General features: G+C 43.2%; 1 protein-coding gene across 6 annotated transcripts; it reads left to right on the forward strand.

Annotated features, from left to right (window-relative positions):
* Nucleotides 1-554: 554 nt before the first annotated feature.
* bbx (BBX high mobility group box domain containing) lies at nucleotides 555-21,537 on the forward strand. 6 transcript variants are annotated; one of them, XM_072374314.1, is made up of 15 exons: nucleotides 555-677; nucleotides 4,385-4,461; nucleotides 10,866-11,037; nucleotides 11,147-11,404; nucleotides 11,919-12,120; nucleotides 12,206-12,273; nucleotides 12,400-12,474; nucleotides 12,901-12,981; nucleotides 14,820-14,885; nucleotides 17,780-18,629; nucleotides 18,737-18,863; nucleotides 19,379-19,530; nucleotides 19,863-20,084; nucleotides 20,318-20,516; nucleotides 21,076-21,537. In XM_072374314.1, exons 3-15 carry the CDS (start codon nucleotides 10,879-10,881, stop codon nucleotides 21,152-21,154), a joined length of 2,538 nt encoding a protein of 845 aa, XP_072230415.1. In that variant the 5' UTR covers nucleotides 555-677; nucleotides 4,385-4,461; nucleotides 10,866-10,878; the 3' UTR covers nucleotides 21,155-21,537. The 6 variants fall into 6 exon arrangements, with proteins under 6 accessions (XP_072230415.1, XP_072230416.1, XP_072230414.1 ...); XM_072374313.1 differs by lacking the exon at nucleotides 555-677 and adding an exon at nucleotides 2,930-3,061; XM_072374317.1 differs by lacking the exon at nucleotides 555-677 and adding an exon at nucleotides 2,930-3,061 and having other exon boundaries at nucleotides 19,890-20,084.
* The last annotated feature ends 861 nt before the right edge of the window (nucleotides 21,538-22,398 follow it).

Raw genomic sequence — 22,398 nt, forward strand, 5'->3', positions numbered from 1 at the left:
CTGTGCCTCTCAAATTCAGAGTTTGCTATATCACAAATACCACAGATAGACATGTCCCAAAGGCTCAAATAAAATCCAAACTTGGGTCATATCTGGTGGATAAGGGCCGAAATATAGGAGGCCGAATTCACAGAGTCAGTGTCATCATTCAAAGCAACATTTGGGCCAGTCATTCTTTGTTTTCTGGATCAGTTGAGCATCTCTTCCTGGTGAACTGATGAAGTCAATCTTCAAGCAGGCTTCTCAAAAAAATAATGATAAATCTATCAAACTTAGTCATTGTGCACTGGCTACAAGCATACTGCACTTTGTAGCAGCATTCTTGACAATATCTGTGGGTAACACCATGAAAAAATGTACATGAATGAAAACAAACTTCCAGTTTCGTTCTTCCTACATATAAAAGAGAAGCAGTATTTATATTTTGAAACCTAACTTCACCATAAATGCTTTCTGAACACAAACTTTGAGGACTGCAACTTCCGACCACTTCAATCTAGCGAGGCTTCTCATTGGTGGAAAGGAACTGTCAATCAAAAGAGATGACCACTCGCTTACAGGGATGTATGTTGGGGGTGGGTATTCTCAATATGTACAGTATGCTGCAAAACTGTTGATAGTTTTCTAACCTAAAGGATTTAAACAACTATCAACCCTCATCCTGCGTATTCAGACAGGTAAGTGTTGTTAAATTGTCGGTGTTTATCTCAATCACTCTGTTTAAATCGGTTATCATGCGCTGAGCACCCAGGAAGCTCCTGACAAGTAATCACTCAGCTGACTGTAACAGCGGTTAGTCGTTATCTGAGTTTTCTGAGATATTGTTCATCTTTTCGGCAACATTTGTCTGTGTAACGACGCTAAAAGATGAAGTTAAGTCAGGGATGGTGTCGGCAAGCCAAACGGTCGGCGGTGAGAGCACTTTGCTAACCGGGGGAGGGGAGAGCTGAGATGAGAATTTACTCCCACCTCGAGGAAAACGAAAGTAATTTCTGTTAAATTAAGTGACTGAACAAGTCTGTTTTTTTGAAAGAATGAACTCATAACAGTGTTACTTTGGGGGGTTGAGGTCGTTAAATGTGTCGTCTTTGCCGACAATAACATTCATCATCTGTGAGAAGCTGCGTTTCCGTGCCAACGTAAAGCAACAAAGAGTGCCGAGGACGACTTCCGGTTTACTTTAGGAAATAAAACCACACGTTGCACTGTGAGACTATCGTTCATTTTGTCACTCGTCTGTCTGGGTTTGACCAACCCAAACATTCGCCATCGCTTTTTGTCTATAATTTCACACACTTTGTGTCCTTTTACATATGAAAATAAACGTTTTTACTCGTCTTTTGTTTTTAAAGTCAACTTCCATGCCTTAAAAAATTTGTTTTTGGAAAGTACAAATTCTGCATTTGAGTTTAGTTTAGTCTCCTGAAACCATGTTTCACTTCAGCACTGTGCAAAAAGTGCTCATCCAACCCTGATTTCTTTATATGTTTGCTTCCAAGCAGCCAGACTTTACTGTGATATTTTAAAGTGGTCTTGAATAATAGTTCAAGACCAATTTGAATAGTTGATAGTTGAACAATTATAGTTTGAATAATGTGCTTTTTCACTCATTTTCACAAATGTTCTGTATCTGTATTTCTTAGATTATCCTTCTCTCCTGGCAACAACACCATTGTTACAGTTGATAAAGAGTAACAAGGGAGCCCCTTACTATTTAAAATCTCTTGAAAAGATAAAGTGGTACAAGACCCAAATGGCTTCCTTCTGAAGAAGGATGTTGGTTCCACTTTGTTTTCTTCTCTCATTTTAAATGTAGCTGTCAATCGGCGAGTACAATGAGAGTGTAAAGAAAGTTTGATAGATTGAGTGAAATCGTGTGAGAGGCAAGGAAGAAAAAAGGAAGCCTGCTTCAATCCTGAAAAAGTCTTGAATATTCTATTTGGTGCTGAAGTCTTAAGTCACCCCTCATTTCTTTGTATTTGTCTTCCAAGGAGACAGAGTTTACTGTAATCTTTTCTATCCAGGCTTTCTGAAGGCCTTTCAGTTTTTTTTTTATTTGGACATCTTTGAAAAATGCCAAAGATAACACAGTTTGACAGACAGAAAACCAACATTCCCAAAAAGCTATTAGCTGAGAACTTGGCATATCTCAGCATGGTGTGCAGTGTGTCCTTTAAACATTTGAGGAAACTCGACAAGTGGAGGACAAAAGAAGAAGAGTCAGGCCTAAAAGATTTTTAAAAAACTATCTACAGCAGATGAACAATATCTGAAAGTGATGTCCTTAAGAAAGAGATGCATCAGAAATGGCCTCCATGGAAGGGTGGCTGTCAAGAAGCCATTCTTAAGGAAGGGAAACAGGGAGAAAAGGCTGATATATGCCAAATGACACAAGACGTGGACTGAAAATCAGTGGCAACAGGTCTTATGGAGGGATGAATCCTCCCCAGAGCCCGGACCTCAACATTATTGAAGCAGTGTGGGATCATCTTGACAGAGAACGGAACAAAAGGCAGCCGACATCCAAAGAAGAGCTTTGGGATGTCCTTCAAGAAGCCTGGAGAACTATTCCTGAAGACTGCTTAAAGAAATGACAGAAAGCTCGTCCCTTAGAGGGTTCAGAGAATAAAGCTGCTCACCAAACATTCACTTTCAATTTCCTTATAATTGTACCAACTCTGTTTTTGTCTTATTTACTGTATTTCTATTGACGTTTGCACATGTTAAAGTACGCCTCTACTTATATAAAGGTTGGCTCAAGAGTTTTGCACAAAACTTGAACAGATTTAACATAATAACCGTTGCATCTGATCCAAAGGCTGGTTTTAAAAAAAAAAGGCTACATTCGTATCCACCAGACTGCGTGACATGTGTTCCTGAGTGTTTTTACGTCGATGAAATGTGTCCCACTTCCTGTTTGCCTGCGTCTCACTGGGTTGCACTTGACGAAGCTGTGCTTTTAGTACAGCAAGTGCTGAACTGTTATCATGTGTTAATAAGTTAAAAAGGTGGACGACCAATGATGAGAGGACCCCCACGGTTCTTGGGAAGAATACTGGAGGTATGTCGAGGCGTAAATGGGAACGTTAATGGCAGACAACTCGTGGCTCGGTCGATTTTTGACGTTAAAACCCGGTGATTATTTTGTCAGCCTCTGAGCCACTGAAAAATTGTTATTATCGCTGCTGTGGACATGATGTCCGCCTGCTGGCTGTTCCCTCTGAATGAGTTTGTTTCCCATCGACATTTCAATGAGCACTGGGGTTAAAGAGGGCGCATTTGTGTCACCGTGAAACATTTCTCCTCGGCTGAAATTTCCGTGTGAAATAAATGTCAACTGTTTCTCTCAGAGGTGGTATGACTTGGCCCCCCCGTCTCTTCCCTTTTCTATCCGCATCACAGCCTCCGGACCCGCATGTTAACGAACAGTTGCAATAGTGCAAACGAGGATTTCGACCGCAGTTTCGGCCGCTGACTTTTGCCATCAATTGGTCAACGAGCTCCGGCTGTTTTTGGGAAACAATTGCATCTTAAAACCGTGACGCGTCCAGTTAGCAGGAGGCAGAGCTAGCAAGCTAACTAGCTACTTTATTCCTAGTAACAGTGCTAGGAAATGGAGCTGCTGCTCTGCCAAACATCATTCACATATGCATCTGCCTCGCCAGAAGATCCCCAGTTTAATTAACCACTCTGAGTGTTTTTTTTCCCCACGGACGAGGAGACAAATCGGCGACATTGTCATCGGAGAGTTTGACAGGAGTGAAATTCCCACTACTGTACTTTGGGTTTTCTCCTCCAAACCGAGGCAAGATGGACTCTCATTCGGCTTGTCTGTCTCGTCGCAGCTTAGATCGACATTTTACTCAGACACGCACCAAAAACTGTTCGCTTCGAGGTCGGAACCCGTAGTGTGGGCGAACTGGTCTTTTATTTGGACGTATATCGCACATTTTGCACCGTTATCGTGCGTCGAGAAGCTCGATGTAACAGCACGAGACTTCACTTCTGAGACCAACGGTCCGATCGGGCGTCAGCAGTTTCACCTGAGATCACATCGAAACCTTTGCACGGCCAGATAGTCGCCCGCGACAAGCGGTGGCTGCTCGATTTGGACCGGGTTAGTGCTGTGTGAAATGCGCCCAGTGGCAGCCGGGTTTTGGCCTACATGTTTAGCTTTTGGCCACAAGGGCGGATCGACGGCACGATAAGTGATCAAGTCTGACAAAATGTCCCACCGTACTTTGAGGCTGATGAAGTCTGTCGCTGTTCGATGTGTCGCACTGATGTGTCCCTAAAGTGGCTTTGAGAGCATCTTGTAATAGCACAGTCCTTACAGAGATGACGGTGTAACGCATGACTGAGAGCAGTGTCTTGTATTTTATAGGTCATCGTCATTGTATGACAAAGGCTGTGGCAGATTCATCTTCATCATTCATACAGCATTTCCATAGTTTTTCTTCAGTAAGTATCCCGTTTTTCCACTCACGAATAAATACAAACACTCGCATCCAGTCTGCATCCCTGTCCAGAGGGATGCAGCCATTAGATCATTCATTGATGGTTAATTTCGTGTGTGCCACAGGAGACAGAACACACGCCGATAAGAGATGACAGCATGCAGAAATGTTCATTGTTTATGTGAAATAATTCCACTTGTTTGTTGTTAAAGAGCATCGGGACGCCCTGCAGCTCCTGATATAAGAAGAAAACTGTCACTTAATACAATGTTTGTAGGGGAGAATCTAGTTTCTCTTGAATTATTCAATGGATATTGCATTTTCATTTCTGAACCCCAAGAACCAAAAAAAAAAGTAAATACAAACACAAAGCAATGGTTTGCTGATCTCATGAACCGGTGTTTTATTCACAAGAGAACATCGGAAATGGATCAAACGTTTAAAGGGAGAAATATTTGCTCATCTTGAATTTAATTGCAGCAACAGGACTTCAGAAAAAGTTGGGACAGGTTCCCATTTCCCACTGTGTGGCGTCTCCTCTTCTTTTTAACATCAGTCTGTAAACATCTGGGAACTGAGGAGACCAGCTGGTGGACCTCTGGGAGATAAATGTTGTCCCCTTCTTCTCTGATGTAGGATTGTAGCTGCTCAGCAGTCCGGGGTCTTCTTTGTTGTATTTTAAATGATTTCAGGTGGTGAACAATCTGGACTGCAGGCAGGTCAGTCCAGCACCCGGACTCTTCTACTACGAAGTCATGCTGTTGGCATAGATGCAGTATGTGGTTTAACATTGTCTTGCTGAAATATGCAAGGCCTTCCCTGAAGAAGACGTCGCCTGGATGGAAGCACATGTTGCTCTAAATCCTGTTTATACCTTTAAGCCTTTAAGCATTGATGGAGCCTTTCCAGATGTGCATGTTTCCTGTTCCATGCCCCCCCAAACTATCAGTTGATAACAAGCTGGATGGTCCCTCTCCCTTTTTAGTCTGGAGGATACAGCGTCCATTATTTCCAATCAGAATTTCAGGTTTTGATCCAACCTCAAAACATTTTTTTCCACTTTGCTTCAGTCCATTTTAGATTAGCTTTGGTCCAGTGGTCCAGTGGATCCTCTTCACATGTGGCTTCTTTGCGTGATAGAGCCTTAACCTGCTTCTGTGGATGTTCACAGAGAATGATTTCTGGAAGTGTTCCTGAGCCCATGCATTGATTTCCAGGACAGAATCGGGTCCGTTTTTAATGCAGAGCTGCCTGAAGCAGAGATGCCTCCAGATTCTCTGAATATTTTGATGATATTATGTTCTGCAGATGATGGAATATTTAAAGTCTGAGGAACATTTTTCTGAAATTGCTCCTCAATTTGCAGGCACAGTTTTTTTTTTTTGCAGATTGCTGAACCTCTGCACATCTTTACTTCTGAGAGACTCTACCTCTCTAAGGTGCTCTCTTTATACCCAACATGTCAGTGACCTGTTGCCAATTAAGCTGACAAGTTGCAGCATGTTCCTCCAGCTGTTTCCTCTTACCTTTCCAAACTTTTGTTGCCCCATCCCAACACTTCTGACACGTGCTGCTGCCGTTAGATTCATGATGAGCTCATATTTTTCATAAAACAGCAAATTGTCTTAATTTCTTTGTTTCATAAACATATTTTGCTGTGAATGAAACGTTGTTTTTTTGAGATTTACAACAATTGCATTCTGTTTCTCAATTACATTTTCCACAATGTCCTAATCTTTTTACAGTGGGGTTATATTTCAGAATAGTTTGTCTCTGAACCCTGAAGTCCCAGATGAAAGATGGCAAACATTAAAACGCTATATTAAACGGGGCAGTCATTTTTCAGCCTGCCAGCTCATAAAACCCACTTTCCTTCAACGGTACGCTTAGAATCGGTTGTTGCGATTCAGCGTGTATCCTCCTTGACCTGCAGCAGGAAGTGTTCAGACTGCTCTCGGTTTGGTAAATTCAGTAAGATTTCTCACAGTTGAGCCGAAGTAACCGCTGCTCAGTCCAGGGCCGTGAGAACGGTGAATGTTAACCATCTAAAACAAGCCAAACATACGTAAGATTTTCAGAGCATTTCAAGTTAGCGCCGCTTTGTGGATCTGTGCAGCCCGTACCTTTGACGTCAGACAGGTGTTTGCTTGCGTCACAGATGTGCTTCGGTTGTAAATAACAGTCTGACGCCAAAGTGGAGCATCGCGAAAGCCCACAATATAGCATCCGCTCAGAGTTCCAAGAAGTTTTTCGAGGTTTGAGTCGTTTTAGTTGTCGTTTGGTCCGAGCCGAGGTTAGCTTGGCCTGATTTCTATTGCAGGTAAGACACGGACTGCTCGCAAATAGTTCACGCGGCCCCTCTTTAACAAAACAAATATCTCTTAACACTTGGTCTACCAATGATTAGAGCTGTAACTGATACGCGAGAATGCTTAAATTCTCCTCATACTATATATTAGTATTTGCTCAGAATTTGCGGCAACGTGAGAAAAATCAACAAAGAAATTAGACATGGCTGGAACTTTCTAATTAATTTACTGCAGAAACTCTTAACAACTGACTTGTAACTTTCTGCGGTAGGGCTGCACGATATTTTGAAAGCGTCAAAAGTATTAACGCGCTCAATATCAGGATATCGACATCAATAACAGGACAGTCGCAGCTGTATTGATGACAGCTGGCCTCCACTATCCCTCCAACTATCAAAGTCAAATCGTCGCTGTAATATTCAACAAACATATTGCCTAATGCATGTTTTCCTCAAGTGATTCGTCTCTAATTACGATTTCCCCAAAGCACTCACAAGACCATGTGCCCCACCAGTAAACAGCAGTGGATTTTTTTTTATTTGCAGCCTGCTTAATCGATGCTTAAGCATCAATATGACTTCAATGTTTGTTTGTTTTTTTGGGGGGTGGTGGTGGGGGGTGTACATTCATGTCATTACCGAAATAACACTGTCTGCCCTCTCATTCGGTCAGTTGAAATGATTGGGATCCGTGTCTGTCGGTGGTTGGATTGTGATTATTATTATTTTGCCTAAGATCCAGGCAATGCTGATGGTATTATTTTTTACCAGCTACCAGGTGAAAATCAGAGTTGCGGTCTGTGTCGTTCGCCGCTTGCTGCCGCTGTGCCCTTTTCTGGCAGAGCCCAGAGTCTCAGTGAAGAGCCTGGCCAAAATAATGCCTCGCCGAGCGTTCACATAGTAGCGAAAATGTCCTTGGCGGGGCCACCGCTCCCCCGATAGTTGCCACAGAGTGGAGTAGGCTCTGTTTGTTAGATGTGAAAACTACAGTCGAGCGACACGTCACCTGTTTGTGGAGATGCAAAGTTCCAGCAAGGGTGGAATCTCTGGGTGCTGCTTTGGGTTGTTTACTACGCGTCACATATCATGTGTTCACGTTTTGAGCTGAACTGAACCAGGTTATGACTGTAGTACGATCAACAGACCTGGGATCTGTGGACCAATGCGAAGTGCAACGATGCACGATGTTGTTGATAAGCATGGCCTGTTCGTAGTTAGAGATATTAATCACGGGGGTTATCTTTGGTTGTCAGGACAGCCCTCACACTGAGTTAAAAACTGAGGCTAACGACTTTGCATTCAACTGTCTCTTCACGCAATTCCTTCAGAATAAACTGCAGTGACTTTCTGCTGCTTTTCCATCACCTGCTGATGAATAATGTGTTGGGCGACGGTGTTTGATGGCTCCTGACTCATGTCGCCTGCGGCATTATTTGACAACATCACTTAGAAATGTTCCAAGCTAACGCTTACCGTGTCCCGAGTTAATAACTGCAGACATTTTTTTCTTCTCCAAATGATCTGAGAGTTAGCTTTATGACTTTGGGATGTTTACGGGGGAGGCCGCTGTGCAGAAGCCATCCTTTGTATTGGATGAAGTTTTATTTGTCAGCATTTCTCAGGTCATTTTTTGATGCATTTCACTGCGTTTCTGTTTAATTTGGTGGCCTTTAAAGAGTTTGGCCTTATCGATGCTTGTTTACGAGCCTGGAGCTGGTGCTAATTCTGGTTTTTGGTCCCCGTCCATACCATAGTGAGGCATTGTGAATTTGTTTGTATGTCTTGTAACTAAAGTAGTGTCGTGAATCCCCTTTCTCTCCATCGTAGCTTTACATGTTAACTTTGACGTTTTTACAAGTGACAAAGGTGACAAATTATCATTTTTATAATACCCTGTTTACTGGACTCATGGACACACATAAAGGGAATCTAGAGATTTATCGATCGATGCCACAGTTGGACTAAAAAAATGTGAAAGATATCGTGCTAACAACAAAAAAGTGAGGCCGCAGACAGACTTTTCTTTGCTTCTCTCTTGAGATGAATGAATATCCTGCACTGAGCAACAGATACAACAGGCTTTGGGTATTTTACCTCCGCTTGGGGTTCGGTTACGGAGGACTCATTTGGCAAAACTTGGAGAAGGACATGCCGGATTCTCCATCAGGGTTATTCCCAGAAATGTTGTGAAATTGTCTCAATTCAGTTAAAAACCCGAACCCGTAATTTGCAAATTCATTTGAACGTTTATTGAACACACACGAGTCCAAAGAACGTATTTTCAGTGTCTTCACTGAACAGCTTCGTTGTATTTCGAAAATATAAACAAAGAGAAAGTTTTATGCCAACAACACACTAAAAAAAACAAAAGAAAGAATGTTTTGGAAGCTTCTCCAATCAGCAGGTGAGGGTGTCAGGATTGGGTATAAAAGCAGCATCCACCAAAGACGTCCAACAACGATGGGTTTTGGTTCTCCACTTTGTGTCAAACTCTGTCAGAGGATCATCAATAAGTCCTAAAAAAAAACATCTCGATGAAAGATCTTAAAGAAGTTCAGTCTTTTAACATCTATAGAGCAGAATATTGTGAAAAGATTCAGGAAGTCTGGGGAAATCTAAGAGTTTTGGATGACCTTTGAGCCCTCTGCATGAGAAGCTGTGTTGTCCAGTACGCGCGTTTTCGTAAAGCCAGAGTTGCTGGCTTTTTATTTCACTCTTCTTACAAGCCTGGAGGATCTCCTACGTTGTGCTTTAATGGTCAACAAGAATTTCTGGAAAGTTCCTGGACATATGACATGACTTGGACTGATATCAGGCTGTGATCCGACAGCCACAGTCATCTACAGACGAATCGGAAAAAATGACCGCGATGACAAACATTTAGACGGGTTCCTGGTTCAAGTTCCATTTTTAGAACGCCTTTAAACGTTTTGTGAGCTCTTTGAAAACCTGGATGTGGGTGTCCACTAAGTTCTTTTCCCATTTCTATCACAGGGCAGATGAGAAAGCTTAGACCGCAGTGCGATCATAAATTGGGTCCTGTTCAATATTCAGGTCACATATAGAGTCCACCGGCTGTAAATTACCATCGTTTGCTGCTCCTCTCATACTCGGCTGCTCGTGTATCCCACAGTGGGGGGATAATCTGAGGCCAGTTAACTGAGAGAATTAGCATAATAAATTGAGGCCAGTGAAGTGATGGTCAGTGACATAAGAAAACCGACAGACTAAATATAGACAGGAGCTTCATTTCAGAGGTTTGAAAAGACTTGTTCCTCAAAATTAAGCTGGATTTTTATGACATAATCTGTTGTAATGACCTTTAATTTTTTTTTTTTGGGGGGGGGGGGGGGGTCTATAACTGAACTATTACTTAAACTGGATGAATTCCATCTATTTATTGCTAATAAAATGGGATAATTGTGTCACCACAGACCAGAATCGGTACGTTTAAACCGGTATCGATCGATCGATCGTCTCCAATTGTTTTCCTGGAAATATGCTCTCAGGAATCAAGAATTCTTCATTGTCATTATGCTTCCACACATTCACGTGGAGGGTGAGCATTTTCCAATTAGTCCCAGTGAGAAATCACCGGACATTAGACACAGCTAAGGCCAACCTCTGGTAGGAATGAGCCGTGAGCAGCAGCAGCAGCAACCAAAGTTGAATTCCCCGGCTGCCACTGGGTGAGAGGCCGGGTCGCCAGTCCATCACAGGGCAAATTTCCATGAATATTAATATTTAGAATTGATGCAGCACAATAAATAACTGTTTGTCATTTAAAAATGATCCATTTTAATCGATTACTTTTATTTGTTTCTGATTAATTTAAATTCATAATCCCACATTTTTATTTCAGGGGATTTTAATTTATTTCAAGTCCCCTTGAAATTGTTATTTTATCGTTTCAAGTATTTTAATTATTTGCTTAAAAAGAACTGAAACAGCATTACATTGTATTTGAAAGGCCTTTTTTTTACGTCCTCTGGCCGAGTCGTGCAGATTAATAGTTGTTATTGTCATGTAATCAATGAGGCTTGATGTGTTTTCTCTGTTGTTTTGTACTAAATGGATCCTCTTATTTTCTTTTGTCTCAGGTGCGGTAGTACCATGAAGAGCGGAGGAAGGGGCAAGGAGCCGCCTGCTGCAGGGGAGGTCACCGGGAAACGCCCCAAGCGCAAATGCCTGCAGTGGCACCCTCTTCTCTCCAAAAAGGCCCTGGATTTCTCCGAGGAGGAGGAAGAAGAAGATGAAGAGGAGCTGGAGAAGGTGAGCGTGCCACAGCATGTCATTGAATGCCACGCTCTCAACAGCCGAGCTGTGAGTTTATCACACGGACGCGGTAAAGCTTTTGCGCTCTCTGAATTTGTTTTTTCAGCAGCCAGCGCTGTGCAGTGAGGAGCGGGAGTCGCAGGTGCAGAGCGGAAGCACAACGGAGGAAGTTGAGGAGGACTCCAGTGAGCAGCGGGCACGCCGGCCGATGAATGCCTTCCTCCTCTTTTGCAAACGCCACCGCTCCCTGGTGCGCCAGGAACACCCACGTCTTGACAACCGGGGGGCCACCAAAATCCTGGCTGATTGGTGGGCTGTGTTGGAGCCCAAAGAGAAGCAGAAATACACCGACATGGCTAAGGAGGTAAGACTGCTCCCAGAGTCCATGTCTCTTTTTAATTCATATTTGCTTCTTGTTTTGTCTCAAACTGTACAAAAAAGAAGAATTTTCACAAGTTGACACCATTTCCTGTGGTTTTAATGAAATGATTTGGTCAAAATACAACAGAAAGACAGTACAGCAGCTCATTTTCCACCTTTTATCCTTGAATTTACACCTCTTTCACCTCTATTGACCTGTTTTAGGGCGTGGAATGACCCACTCATTCCACTCCACCCTTCCTTTCTACTGGGTCTGCCTCCTTTGAGATCAGTTGCACTCAGTAACCATTGAACTACATGACAGAGCACACAGTCCTAAGAGCTCACACATGCACACACAGCAAAATCAGCTCAGACTACCACACACCAAACGAAGCAGGGAAGCAGTTTAATCCTCAAAACATTTAGATTTCCCTCATCTGCAGTTCGACAGAGACAGTTGGTACCGATCACTCTTTTAGGCACCCATTGTTAATCAATCTTCCATGTTCTTTCAGTACAAGGATGCCTTTATGAAGGCAAACCCAGGCTACAAGTGGTGTCCCACCACCAGCAAACCAGTGAAGAGCCCTTCCTGTCAGCCAGTCAGCAACCCCCGCAAAAAAGTTTGGTCCTTCCCTTGCAACTCATCCAAGGACTCCACTGCCAAAAAAGTGCCCAAAACCGACAGCTTGCCACAGTTAAACTTTGCCATGGCAGGTGCGTATAGTGAAAGATGATGGTTTTCCGCAGTAGCACGACCAAGTCTTTGAGTGTTTTTGTAACTTGTGTCATTCATTGTAAGATCCTACAAAGATGGGAGGCCTTAGCATGCTGCTGTTAGCTGGTGAACACGCCCTCACAAACAGAGAGGTTGGTTCCTGTTAAAAACCTACAGACAGATGCATCCTTTTGAATCTGATGTCTTATTTGTTGTGCAAGCATTTCTTTTTCACGTTACGTTTTTCTATTTTGACTCACTAACCTTTGCATCTCCAGGTCCCTTCAACTATTAAACCCAGTTTACCGGACATAGCCAATGAAGGAAACTCCTTTCCAGAGGATAAGGAAGAGGTGTGTTTTCTATCTTACCTTTCTCAATATATTCCAGGTCTTTTTTGCAGATGTAGACAATTGATAGGATATATTTATAGTTCTTAACAGCCAAAGAAAAACTAGTCAAAGATAGAGCCACGTTTACCACCTGGAACATTAAAGTAATGCTTCCTTTCTATTCCTGCTCATTAATGCCCCATCATTTAGATTTAGAGTGATGGGTTTATGGTAATGTGAAATGAGCCATTGTGCTTTTTGAGTACTCCTATCTTTGGCTCTTTTGATCGTTTTAAATCAAAGGTTCTAACAACAAAATGAGTCTTTGCCTCGTCTCCCTAAATCGAATTACATGAATTTTGATCAGCTGGATCCCTTTCATGCAGATAGTCTCATCTAATAACTTGCCGACTGACTTGTTTTCTTTCACACGCTTGACGCATTCAGATGTCGTCTCGGACTATTCCAAACAGAGTGCCTGACATTACTGAAAGCAGGGTCAAGTCCGCCCTTTCCCCGGTGGCAGAGGTAGGAATGAATGTGGCAGCACTGTGCAAAATACTTGATCCAACCCTTGTGTCGGTATATTTTGTGAGGAAAACAGCAAATAGGTGCAGTGATTTATTGAAATGTGCAAACAGAAAAGTAATTATCTACAACAGAGTGCAAAAGTCTTAATCCACCCCTCATTTCTTTATATGTTGCACCTTCATTCTCCAACACAGTCTGAACCCTCTTAGACCAGCTTCCTGTTATTTCTTTAAGTAGTCTTCAGGAATTGTTCTCCAGGCTTCTTGAAGGACATCCCAAAGCTCTTCTTTGGATGTCGGCTGCCTTTTGTTCCGTTCTCTGTCAAGATGATCCCACACTGCTTCAATAATGTTGAGGTCCGGGCTCTGGGGAGGATTCATCCCTCCATAAGACCTGTTGCCACTGATTTTCAGTCCACTTCTTGTGTCATTTGGCATAGCTCAGCCTTTTCTCCCTGTTTCCCTTCCTTATAGGGGAACTCCGGTATTTTTAAACCTAGACCTTATTTCTGGCATGAAATACGTTTATCTACTCACCGAGAACAGTTTGGCGAAAGTCGGCGTCCTTCGGACGCTATTTAGATAACTCGCGATCCATATAACGGAGTGAACGGGGCTAAGACGATGAAGCCTCTAAATAAGGCATTATCTGTCTTTATTTCACCAATACTTTAAGACGAATGAATGAATGAACATGTACTATACCTGTTAGCTCATAGGTGCTGTTATGTGGCTACTTGCGGCTATAAGAAAGCTAACGGAGGGATTTTTACACAGGCACTCTACTGGGACCACTTCATCCACACGCCCCCCTGGAGCAGTTTATTTACTCCTTTCTCTGTGACAGTTGGCTAACTTCACACAGAGTTTGGTACTGCTAGTTTTGTGCAACATGGCAGGATATTTATCAAATTTTGACAATGTGAACGACGAATTTGAATTTCCTTAAGAATGGCTTCTTGACAGCCACCCTTCCATGGAGACCATTTCTGATGAGGCTTGGTCCAACAGTAGATGGATCAACTGAAGGTTTCTGTTAATCTCTCAGGTCTCAGATAGTTTTTTTAGGCCTGACTCTTCTTCTTTTGTCCTCCACTTGTCCAGTTTCCTCAAATGTTTTAAGGACACACTGCACACCATGCTGAGATATGCCAAGTTTTCTGCTAATAGCTCTTTGGGAATCACCTTGTTGGTACAAAAATAGTATTTTCTGTCTGTCAGACTGTGTTATCTTTGGTGTTTTTCATAGGTGCAACTAAAGAAATGGGAACAGATGATGTGACTTTGTGTCAGGCTGCTTCTAACAAAGTGTCTAAAGTTAGAATTGTACAAACTCTCATGTACTTATATACTGTATTTCTGTTTATGTTTCCATAGATTGCTGCACCTTTTTCCTGTTTACCTGGCAATATATAAGGACTTAATCAGATGTAACTTTGTAAAATATTTGAAATATTCTGAACATATTCATCATATACTCAGTCATTGCAAACAGCTTCTGTTCTGTTTTATTTCTTTTACACCTTCTATTATCAGCTAAAATCTTTTATGGTTCTGATGGTGTCGCTGGTGAACTTTTAACACGACCAGTTATCCAAAACAACCACTTTTAGATCCAGCGAAGGCAGGTAACCTTCAAAGAGTCTAACTCAGCTGGAAGTATTTCATGGTACAAGCTTCAGGCTTTCCTCTTTCTTTCAGTGAAAATTAACACGGTGAAGCAGGTTATCTTGAGTGCCTCTTGCTCAATAAAAAGAGCATCTTCAGAGGGCTCAGCAGGATGATTTTTTATAAGCAATGCAACAAGTGACAAATCGTGTTGTGGTGTGTTCACAGTCCTCTCTGTCAGTGGCTCCTGAAGGAAAACCGTGCAGACAGTCTGCTCTCTTCCAGCTGGCTGAGGTAGGAAAAATGATCCTTAAACATTGAAAGATTGTAAAAATGATGTTAGTAACAGTCGTCTCTTATGCCGATAGTAAGTCTTAAGGTGTGTTGACTTGCTTCATGTTTAAGAAACAGTAATAACCTCTAACACCTGTTGCTTTTATTTGCTGGTATTAATCTAATCTGATCGTGATGTTACTTTAATCAAGAAGCTCTAGTTTAATCTTTGAGGTGGATATAAAACAATGAACAGGACCTCAGCTTTATGATGAAAACACGGTTTATTATACTGATCCTTGAAGCTACAGTGGATCATTTAGTTGGGTCATTTGGGTTCAGATTAAACTTCTTAGAAGTTAAGTTATCAAAAAATGTGTTCATCCGACCAAAATCGGTCAAAACTGAGCTTCTAACACACCCAGGTCATACGGTTGGGGTTCCAGTCACTCCTCCATGCCTCCATCTTTTGATAAAAACAGTAAAGTTTCAGTGAATATTAATACGGCCAAATTCCCAGTAAGGCTCCTCTCATTTAAATACGCTGCAAGTCCAAAAAGACAGTAATATTTTCACTGGACAACTCTTGAACCACTCCTTCACAATCTGAGCCCGATCAATCCCAGCATTGTCATCAGGGAACTAAAAAAATCCACTGATGGAGTAACCTGGTCATATAGTCCACTCAGGTGGTCAGCTGACCTCATCCTTTGGGCGCATAACGTTGCTCAACCTAGACCTGACCAACCGCAGCAACCCCAGTCCTGTTTAGTCCCAATCCCTTGAATTCCCTTTGCAGATTTTTTTTTTTCCGACGTAAAGGTGTTTTTGGAACGTAGTAAACTTTTAATTTACCGGGTTTGAAGGCTCACAAGGAAAATGTTTGACAAATGTGATGCCGGGTTGTCGTAAGTGTTGTTACTGAAGGACTTGAATTGAGTTATTTCCAGACTGCATAAAGTCAACATTTGCCAGCGAACCATATCGAGCTGTGAGACCTCGGAATGTGAGTCTTACCCGTCTCTCTTATGTCAGAGGTAATGGAGCACTTCCTGATGTCTGCCTGCAGTGTGGCAGACTTGCCACAAGGGGGAGTGCTAACATGGTCCCACACCGACTGATTGCATCGCAGAAGAGTCTGCATTCATTGTTTGTATACAGGCACGAAGTAATAGTTGGTTAATGTCTCCGATTAATCAGCTGATACTAGTTCAACCTCTGAGTCAAATAATTCACTTGATCAATCTTCTTACCTGTAAACAGGTCAATTACTAGTCGTCAGTTTACGTGTGTGTGTGTGTGTGACCCCATCCTGGATAAAGCCTCACACTCCTCACAAAGCACAGGGTCACATGTTATTTTAGCCGTCTGATTTTAAAAACCGTAATTTTGTGAACGCGTTTGTGTGCGTTGGCTCGGAAATGCACACGCACGTTTGTTTATGGAATTATTTTCTCAACGCGTGTGTGTGTGTGTGTGTGGTTAGTCACTCTAAAAACACACACGGACAGTCATGAGAAATATAAATTGCACCTCATTTTAAATCCTGTAATCCATGTAACAGAGAATGTTAAAAAAAAAAATAGGAATAATCTGGTTCTACCAGGTCTTTAAATTAAGTAAATACAACAACACATGACACAATAACCTGAAGTGATGGTTTTCTGTTTGATGTTATCAGTCTCTCACATGGTTGTGGAGGAATTTTGGCCCACTCTTCTTTCCAATGTTGCTTCAGCTCATTGAGGTTTGCAGCATTGCTTTATGCACAGCTCTCTTCAGGTCCCACCACAGCATTTCAGTCAGGTTGAGGTCTGGACTTTGACTGGACCATTGCAACAGCTTGATTCTTTTCTTTTTCAGACATTCTGTTGTAGATTTTCTGCTGTGTTTGGGATCATTGTCCTGTTGATGACCCAGTTTCAGCTGAGCTTTAGCTGTCAGACAGATGGCCTCACATTTGATTCTAGAATACTTTGGTATACAGAGGAGTTCATGGTGGATTCAATGACTGCAAGGTGTCCAGGTCCTGTGGCTGCAGAACAAGCCCACATCATCATCCCTCCACCACTGTGCTTAACAGCTGGTATGAGGTGTTTGTGCTGATATGCTGTGTTTGGTTTTCTCCAAAGGTGCTGCTGTGCATTATGACCAAACATCTCCACTTTGGTCTGGTCTGTCCAAAGGACATTGTTCCAGAAGTCTTGTGATTTGTTCAGATGTAACTTTACAAACCTAAGCTGTGCTGCCATGTTCTTTTTAGAGAGAAGAGGCTTTCTCCTGTAACCCTTCCAAACAAGCCATACTTGTTCAGTCTTTTTCTCATTGTGCTGTCATGAACTTTAACATTTAACATGCTAACTGAGGCCTGTAGAGTCTGAGATGTAGCTCTTGGCTTTTTGAACTTGCTGGGACGTCCACTCCTGGGAAGATTGACAGCTGTCCTGAATGTTTTCCACTTGTGAATAATCTTTCTCTCTGTAGAAAGACGGACTCCAAATAGTTTGGAAATGGCCTTATAACCCATCCCAGATTGATGGGCAGCAACAATTGCTTCTCTATAAATAAATAATGACACAGTTTAACATGTGTTTCTGTTCCTCTGAGCTTTTATTTCCCTTATTTTAAGACCTGATAGGGACTAGATGAATTTCATATTAAGTACTTATTTTCTTGAGTGCACTTTTTTTTTCACATTTGTATGTTTATATGTGCACATCCTGAAAAAAAAGGTCCCTCAGTTTTGATCGAAACATTTCAAGGTGAGAGTTCAGAATGATGAATTCATTTCTGAAATCAGCTTAAAATAGACACATCAAGACGGTATTTCTTACTAAAAAGGAGTGTGAGCATGATTAAAAACATGGATTATTCTTCATCTGTTTGACATGTTTTGTTCTTTTGTGTTTGATCAGATGTGTTTAGCATCTGAAGCTGGGAAAATGGACACAGTTGTATCTCAGCCAGAGGACAGCTCCTCTACAGCGTCTCTCCAGGAAACCACCATCAAGCCAGAGATCAAAGAGGAGAAACCAGACACTGACCACTATCCTCCTTCCACTCTCACGTCAGCCCTCCTTCCTTCTCTTCCCTCTGTCACTTCTACCTCCACTGATGCCATTCCCCTGCAACACAGCAGCCAAAGTGCACGTGTCAAAAAGAAGAACAAGAAGAAAGAGGCGGCAGAGTCGAACGACAACGATGAGCTCCCGTGCTCAGCGAAGCGGCTCAACAAGAAGTGTGACCATTCGGAAATAAACGCGGACAGTGTTTTCAGTACCATTGAGGCTGTGGCCCGAGGGGCCTGGATGGACGGAGAGGACAAGCCCAAGAAGAGGGTCCTCCCCAGTCTGACTGCTGGAAATTTGGGTTTGCCCAAAAAGAAAAGCAAGATCAAAGTTAAACCGCTGGTCAAAGAGAAAGAGGAGGAGGTGGATGACAGCAGTGGGCAGCATGGTTCCTCGGACGCGGAGGTGAAGGAGGCGATGACTGACGTTAACCCCAAGTCAAAAGCAGAGGAAGCGAACGTAGACGGCACGGATCTCAAGAGCTTCACGCCAGAACCTCCTCAACCCCAATGCGACTATTCACCCGTGAAGCTCAAAGAGGAGGACAAGGGGAAGGAGAGGGCTGGTGACACCGCCTGCGAGTTAAACGCAGAGAGCCGGGGCTCCAGGAAATCCGAGCGCAGCTGTAAAGGCGCCTTGTATAAAACTCTGGTCTCTGAGGGGATGCTGACTTCACTGAGAGCCAATATTGACCGAGGTATCCATTTAGCCACATAGAGGACACGGTCTACCTCGTACACTTGGTGACGTTGATGGATATCGATGATCTTATGCGATTTCTGTGGTTTGTGCTCGTGTCTGCAGGTAAAAGAGGGGCTTTCCGGGGTTTTGATGACGCCAACTGGACTCACGACAGCTGGGCGGTTTCACAGATAGGACCGAATCCCAAGAAGCTGAAAAAGTCTAAGTCCAAAGATGAGCCTTCACAGGGGTCAGTCATGTTTCCTTGTGTTACACTGAAGGTGTTTATGTTCATGGGACGTCTTGAAAGGGGGCATATTGATGCAATTTCCTGAAGTTTTAGCCAAAATACCACAGAAATACAGTATAATAGCTCGATTTTATTTATTTATTTATTTTTTTCCTCCATGAATTTACACCTCAGTTAACAGGTGACAGTGTGGAGTTATTTTTGGTGACGGTGGAGCTGCTGTTGGTGCAGTCACTTGACTAATGGGAAATCAGATTATCCATTGACTGACTGGGATAAAAAGAAAGAGCCAATTTCTTAGTCGGGATATAAAACAAGCTGGCGGTGACAGCTGATGAGAATTTGCTGTTATTAGCAGAGCAAGGGTTGAAACGTCCTATTTCTAAGTGACAGTGAATGCAGCACGATTTGACTTTAGGGTGCCAACATTGTTGAGAAAAAGCTGAGCAGGACAAGGTTTCTCTGCATCCTGGTTCGTGTTTGAGATCAGCCTCTGTTTGAACTTTGTTTGTTAGACTTGGGAAACTGGAGGAGGAGTTTGAAAAGAAGTTCAACAGCCTGCCACAGTACAGCCCGGTGACCTTTGATAAGAAGGGGGCCGCTGTCGCGAAGAAGAAGAAGGCCGACAGCCCCACCAACCAAGAGGACACCTCTAAAGCTGGAAAAGGTAGGAATGGAGTCTCATGAAGGTTCCTGTGGAAACACACAGTGAGTTAAAGCTACTTCATGGGTACTCAGTGACATCCCGTTGCTCTGGTTTTCCCCGATGAAGGGCTATCTTCATCACGTAAAGATAAATGAAACCATGAAGTTCAGTCAATTCGCCTCCTTTTATATATTCCACTAAATTAAGAGAAGCTGACCCCCAGAGGGCTTCGTGTTCAGGGTGAACAAAAGCAGGAAAATGGGCTATATTAAAACAATATGAAAAGTTAACACACACCACGGCGGATAAATCAATCCGTCCTTCCTTAAAGGACTGTCGCCATCACTGTGCAGTTGTTCAGAAGCCTTTCTTTTCTGCAGTGCCGCAGAGTGATTCCAACACGCTGGACTCAGCTTCAAAAGCCAAATCTTGTGCCCCCATTGCCATAATGTTCCCAGATGTCCAGGGCACCGCCAGTATGGAGATGCTGGTTGGGAGCCAGAAGAGGAAGGCGAGAAAGACCAAGATCACACACTTGGTGCGCACAGCTGATGGCGGCGTGTCTCCAGCTGAAGGTGAGTCCCAAAGCACGGCTTTAAAGTCTTGAGCCACACCTCGTTGCTTCTATATTGTGGGGATTATGGGAAATAGGTGCAGTGATGTATGGAAATGTGGAATCACGATATCAGACAAAGCAGTTTTTCACTAACTAAACTAAAGAGATACTCATGGTACAAAGTGATGCTATTGCTATCTTTAGAGAAGTTATTTTATTCACGTTATTTGTTTTTCGGTTTGTGCGTTTTAGCGACGGAGGACAAAACTCGGGACCCCAACCAGGAACAGGATAAGAAGCCATTACCCCAACAGAATTTATGCAATGAAACAAGGTGCTATAGCAGCGACCCAGCGGAGGAGGCAGAGAGGAGCACCGTACCACAAGAGCTACCTGCTTTCTTCAGCTTGGCAGCGCTCGCTGAGGTGGCCGCCATGGAAAACGTTCACAGGTAGAAACACATCATGCCTGCTGTCGCGTCTGTTAGAATCTGAACGGGTACATCCTTCATGTAAGATGCTAGGTTACAGGTTTTTTGCGATAGGTTTATCTCTAAAGGCATCTTCTGTACGACCCATCAAAACCAAATCAGGTGCAAAGATCGTAAACGTGACAAAAACAGTTGAAAAGTGAAGTAGAAGTTGAAACTAAGCAGTTGCGTATGATGTCATACTTCCTGTGAGACTTCTTTTGGTGGTGTAACGGTCCCATTTTCTCAGAGACACACTGTTCAGGCCTTAGAGAGACCGTATGTTTTCTATACTTCGTATTAGTTAGAAAATACATGTAGAGTTAAAGAGATTTTGGGGATATTGGTGTTAAGTAGGACCTTTACCAGCACCTGCCCAGTTTTCGACCAAATCTGTCCATTTTCTCACCTTTGTGGTCGCACCTGCTCCAGAGGAAGGCCCGAGGAAACCGTTTGTATTATGCTGACACGCGTTCACACACAAAGCTCGCTGTAAAAGCTGTCGGTGCGCTCTAAATTTTTCTCTCGTGTCCTGTTTCAGAGGCCAGAGAGGCTTGGCTCAGAGTCAGAAGAAAGAGCTGGCCCAGACTCCGGTTCTCATCTCCTGCGCCGATCAGTGAACATCTGCTGCTGCTCTGACGAGAAAATGACGCGAACGGCGGCAGTGGAGCTTTACTTTCCTCAGTAATCACTCGATCAGGAGGCCTCGGACAGACTCCAGCTTCCCTTGTGGAGATTTTTGCTCGGGCCAGGATCCGTGGGGGAAAGAAACCCTCTCCTCCTCCTTCTCCCTGCTTGTTGGTGTCTCAGTGTTTCCCCCCCGAAGCCTTCCTTTGGTTTGAGGGCGGACGCTTTCTCAAGGGATAGTTTTGTGTCTTTGAAGTGACATTGTACGAGGCACTTCATAGTGAATTCCCTACAGGAAGTGGTGGTCAGTGTTGCCCTCTTTTGGAGATGCAGACAGGAGGACCGGCACAGACGCAGAACTTACTTCACCCACCTGTGGGGGTAAAAAAGGCTCATAAAAATGTTTGTTTGTTTTTTTGTTTTTTTTAAAGAAAAATCAACCATGTCAAATTTCCAAACAGAACCTGAAGCCGTTACATTACTCATTCCAAAGGCACCAAGGCTCATTGACAAAAAAAAAAAACCCGGTAATTTAAGAACATGGGAGTTGATCATCCACCATTAACTCAGTCGGTTAGGTTTTGTGTATCGTTTTCAGTGTGGGAGACCAACAGCTCCCGAGTCTTTTGGCTTTCCAGATGCTTCCATTCCTAAAGCAGTTATATCTCCATATAAACCGATATGTTCTATGCAATTAAACCATAAAAAAACAAACAAAACCCGCCCCCCCCACGTTCGCTATGTTTTGCTGCTGACTTTTTTCCGAGGCGGCGGCATAGCTCAGCTTCTGTGCTGGTTCCCCTGTCCGCTTCTCCAAAGCGGGGTTGATGCTAACCACTGAGTGCTGTCTGTCATGACCCGACCATGGAAGAGAACCTTGTGCATCCCCAGTGCAAAGAAACCCCCTGAGAGTGTTCTCCCACCCCACCCTTAATCCTTAGATGCTCTGTTAAGACGCTGTGGGAGAACCAAGCTGTCCACCAGTGCATGGCTTCCGTTATAGAGATGGTTGTTATGGATTTATTGTACACTGTTAAGTCCGATAGAGGCCGTTTTTTAAGGTCAAGCCTTGCAGTTAAAAAAAACAAAAAACAGTAGAATTTTAGGTGAGCGAGCGGGCGGGGTGGGTGGGGGGGGAGGATAGGCACACAACAGTGCATTTGTTTTGTAGACGAATACAGCTTTCTGTCACTTTTTTACCTCACACACACACCTGCTGAGAGTTCCCTCCACCTCT

The sequence above is a fragment of the Leuresthes tenuis genome, unplaced genomic scaffold (genome assembly GCF_036924035.1).
Source record: "Leuresthes tenuis unplaced genomic scaffold, fLeuTen1.0.hap1 SCAF_21, whole genome shotgun sequence".
NCBI classification, from domain to species: Eukaryota; Metazoa; Chordata; class Actinopteri; order Atheriniformes; family Atherinopsidae; genus Leuresthes; species Leuresthes tenuis.